Here is a 4,884-nt window from a genome sequence, read left to right as displayed (position 1 = left end):
AACATAATCGTATATATTTATGTTAAATCTAATAATTAATAAATGAAATGAATGAAGAAAAAAGAATTGATAATAATTAATAAATATTAATATAATAATTTTTTATTAATTATATCTCTTCTTCTTTCTTTTTTCTCTCCCTTTTATTGTTCAAAAATATAAGCTAAAAAAGTAGTAAATAATTTTGTTTATTTTGCATAAATTTATCAACAATGATGATAGTTGATTGAATCTTGTTGTATATCTTCTATACATACATATATATATGTATATGGCAGAGGATAATATTTGAATTTTTAAACTTATGAATGATATTAGGGAAAGAAGAATGACGATAGATAAACATAAGCCAAATATATATATATATATGTAAAATAAGTAAAGGGATTTTAGAGTTATTTTGCTTTTATCTTTTTTCATACGTCATTCGTAAAAGAGAATGAAATGAGAAGGGTAGGTGAGGGAGAGAGAAAGATAATGATGTTAGTTTGAAATAAGTCGTATTACTACTGATTCTTATATGATTCTTTATAGGATATATTCTATAAATATCCATTCTTAAAAATTATTCATGCATAAATCACGTATAAGGTTTAGTTTGAAATTTTAAAATGCTAAAAATTTATGATGTAAAAATTTTTATTGAAATTTAATGAGTTTATTTTTTTGATTGCTTAAAATTTTTATTAGTGATAGCTAGTATTTAATGAATTTAATGTAATGGATATGCTTAAATTAAATTGTCAATCAATTTTAAAACTGCTTCAAGTATTAAAATGACTTTTTCATTTCTATAATCTTCACTAATAGTGCAATATTTACATATATCGCTATCATGGCTTAGGCTTTTCGAACAGCAGATATATGAAAGGCTAGAGTTAAACTTGCTGCAGGCACATTAATGGCTAAAAAAAGCTAATGCAAAATAAACAAGTTCGGATGCAAAAAGTACAGTGAAAGATTTATTTAGCTGATATTGATGTAGTACGGTTTTTTTTTTTTTTTTTTTTTGTGCATTGTTGTTTGTCCTTGAGATTGGTTCTGCGTATGTTCTCGAAGAAAGTAGGCAGCTTTATGAATAATGTCTTTCTGTCTCTATGTCACCCGATTCGAAATCAGATTGGTCCACATTGATGGTAGTATACATAGCCAAGATTAAGAGATATTGTTTCAGGGCGTTCTTGTATCTTCTTTTTGTGATTCTACTTTTGAGGAAGCTGATGGCTAGGTTGAAAAAGAGCATGATCTTAGGAAGGAGATGACTTTCTATCCTGGAGACATGCCCAATCCAGACGAAACTATGCCTTCAACAGCATAGCCTCAATATGGCTACCCCTGCTTATATGAGAATGGTACATCGGATACGTAGTTAAACCAATGAATGTTTAGGATTGTACGGAGGTAGCACCAGTGAAAGCATTCATGGAATCGCAGATGGTGGCGGTAGATGATAACCTATGATTCAGAATCATATAATAGAATAGTCAGTACAGACACTAATCTGGTACTCCTCTTCCAGTGTTTATTGCACCAGACTCTTTTATAAAATTTTTCGAAAGCTTTGTTTGCCTTCACTAATCGGTTGTCAATCTCTTTGTAGATCTTGACATCGGAAGAAATGATGCTGACCAAATAGCTGAACTGCTGAACTGAGCTCTGAGCTCTAATTCGCCTATGTTGATATGAGAATGAAACTTATCATCACTGTGGTGCAAGCTAATGGAAAATTTCTTTCTTCTTCAAGCTTACTTCTAGGCCAAACAGCTTTGTAACCTCTGCAAAAGAAGATATTAAGCGCTGCGGAGATGCTTCTATGTGACCGATGAGGACAGCATCGTTGACAAAAAGTAACTCTCAGATGTGGAAATTTAGCGTCTTGGTATTGGTCTTCAGTCGCCTTAGGTTGAATTAGCTTCCATCGGTACAATATCGAATATAAATGCCATTTTCTTCATCTAGTTCTACCGTAGCCCTTTGGAGCAACATACTGAAGTAGATTGTAAAGGTGATTGATGCAAGAATACAACCTTGTTTCAATCCATTAATTATTAGGAAAGGCATTGAGAGTGTATCATCATATTTGAACTTGGCCGTGTTGATTCTCATACAATAGTATGATCATTTTTAGGTGTTCTAAGATCTATCGTAGGACTTCTCTACTTATGGTATCAAAGGCATTGATGAGATCTACAAAAATTATATAAAAGCCTTTATCCTGTTCTCTGCATTTCTCTTGCAGTTGTCGGAACAAATACCATATCTGTGACACTCCTATTTGCTCTGAAGCCATATCGATTTTCATGTGAAATTTTTCCTGATTTGATGGATACCAATCTGCTCAGAAGTATACTTGTAAGGATTTTATCAGCAATAGAGAGGAGGTAATGCAGCGATAATGATTACATCACGGTGATCTGGTGGAAGTTCGCTTTCTTCCTAACTTTGTAGAACCAGCTTGTGAAATTTAGCGTGAAATGCTTGACCTCCGTGTTTCCAGACCTTAAGTGCGATACCATCGATTCAACTGCCTAACCAGTTTTCATCTGCTCTATGACCTTCGGCATCCCTATCATAGGGTTATATCCAATTCGCTTTTCACCAGCTGTTGCGTAATTTACTGAATTACTGGGCCTTGGATTGCACGGTTTGCATTAAGGCTGGAAATGACTGGAAAGAGACTGGAAATGTTCAGGGCATTCACTATGGAGGTTTTATATGTGAAAAGCATTTGACCATCTGCGTTGAGTAGAGAGAGCCTTGGACATCTGATATGAGTCCGTACATTGTTTTCCGAGCCTCATAAAATCCTCTGTAGTTACCCGAATCTGTGCATAGTTATTTTGAGTATTTCATGCTAGTTGATTCACATTTGCTCTGGATACCTCGATGTCGCCGATTTTCTTCAACCGTGACAAAAACTGAGGGTTCTTTCTGCTTCTTTGGGTAGTAATACCTCAAACTTGGGTAATTAAACCTTTATTACAATAAATTTATTAATACAACAACGAACTTGTAATTATGACATCGACACAACAAATTAATAATGAAAAATTAAGAACGAAGAGATTGAATCACGCCCGATATCCTCCAACCGACCTGTCAAAACGCGTCTTTCGAAATGAATTGGTACTCAGGATCTTCCGTTTCTCCAAGTGGGAGGGTCCTTGTACCGTTTTATGATTACAAGAATTAGCTTCCTTATTGAGCACCCATTGATTTAGGATTAAGACGATATGAGCATATACAGCAAAGATGTCTAGCTTTCAACAAAGGAGATTATTGTTCCTTTGTTTCCACTTGTGAATCAGCGACACTCGAAGTTTCTGTGGAGCTTACTGCACACACGGCAAAAGGTGACCTTCCTTCCATACATTGCAGATGGCTGATGAGGTCTGCTCACCAAGCAGACCTCTTTTTTGTCAGCAAATTCTGGATCTCTTCATTGTTTTCATCAACCGGTCTTTATTCCTTTTGCAAGACAATCCTAAGGATTTCATGGAGGATTGCAGGGCTGGCTTCAATAAGTTGCCAAGGCGTTTTAGGCGAGGGATCTGTGACATGATCTTGAAGTCTGGTTTGAAGATTTATCTAGAAGCTATCTCACACTCTTGGTGTTTGGAGATTGTCAACTTTAAGCCTTCTTTTTACGATTCTACCTATCTCTCTCAAGAATCCATGTTGTTTTTAAACTGTCTCTCTGTTGAAAGATAATGTTTGCGATGGTAAGTTCGCTGTAGTTTCCAATAACACGCTTGCTTAATACAGTTTTCTAGACAGTTTGGAACCCTTTCCAATTTAGCATTGAAGTCATCAAGGATTATGATCTTATCATTTGGGAAAAACCTTTCGGATAAGACGCGTAAATCGGTAGAGAATCTGTTTTTTCTTTTTTTCCATAGGATCAGGTTACGAAATTGGAGCATATATGCTGAAGAGAACAACTTATTGCTTGTTGTGTAATGAATAGCATAGAGAGATAATACGATCGGAATGATCTGTCGGCAGATTTTCGAGTTTGAAGTTAGTGGAATTTTTAATCATGAAGCCAATTCCTGAGAGATGGCTTTCGGTTTTGGATTTTCTTGACCGGTAAGGTGTATGACCAGCACCATGTTCATTAAGGCTATTGTCCTTATGGAGATGAATTTCATTAACAGCAATAATGTCGATGTTGAGTCCTGATAGTTGGCGAACAATAAAAGTAAAGCGATACTCAGAATGTCCACTTTCATTGGACACATTGATGGTACACTGTAAAAGCATCTCAATCAGATAATCATACTTATATCCAATGGTACATATCTCGACTTCTGTTAAACAACGCATTCCTTTGTCTGAGAATTAATCTTTTATATAATGTATTAGTTTTGTCAATCATACCCGTAATACAAGGAGTTTTTAAAATCAATTTTTTTAGATAAAATCATTTTCAGCTTTAATTTATCTTCAATTATCTCCAATTTCAACACCCAAATTTTTCCCTCTTTTCACAAATAATAAACTCATCCAGAAATATTTTTATATTCTACCGCGAATTTGCTAAAAAAACTATTACCTCCATTAATAAACCTTTATTAATCATCTTGCGTCCGTGTCAAACAACATAAAATTTCATCGTCGGTCTTTTCCAAACCATAATATTTTTTTTTTTTTTTTTTTCTACAACAGAGGCAGTGTCTATGTCTTTGTCTTTTTGTGCGACGGTGCCAGAAGATGCCGGTTGGTCGCAGTTGGTCAACTTGGCGGAGGCGGAGATGAGCTTTAGGTCCCTCTCTGTATGGAGCAAGCAGTACTATCCTTGGAAAAGGCTGCTTGATCGTTCGTGATGATGATGCTGAACAAGACCGTCATCTCCAGCGTCAATCTCGAGCGACCATTCTCCTG

At 35.3% G+C, this 4,884-nt stretch overlaps 1 protein-coding gene across 1 annotated transcript; it reads right to left on the bottom strand.

Annotated features, from left to right (window-relative positions):
* Positions 1 to 3,942: 3,942 nt before the first annotated feature.
* LOAG_11284 (hypothetical protein) lies at positions 3,943 to 4,326 on the bottom strand (the record flags this gene model as incomplete). The annotated part of the gene is made up of 1 exon (XM_003146805.1): positions 3,943 to 4,326. The coding sequence occupies one exon, from the start codon at positions 4,324 to 4,326 to the stop codon at positions 3,943 to 3,945; it is 384 nt and encodes a 127-aa protein (XP_003146853.1).
* Positions 4,327 to 4,884: the final 558 nt, after the last annotated feature.

This window comes from Loa loa (assembly GCF_000183805.2).
Source record: "Loa loa unplaced genomic scaffold supercont3.474, whole genome shotgun sequence".
NCBI classification, from domain to species: Eukaryota; Metazoa; Nematoda; class Chromadorea; order Rhabditida; family Onchocercidae; genus Loa; species Loa loa.
Note: the sequence above shows the minus strand (reverse complement) of the source record. Positions and strands in the feature narration are given on the sequence as shown.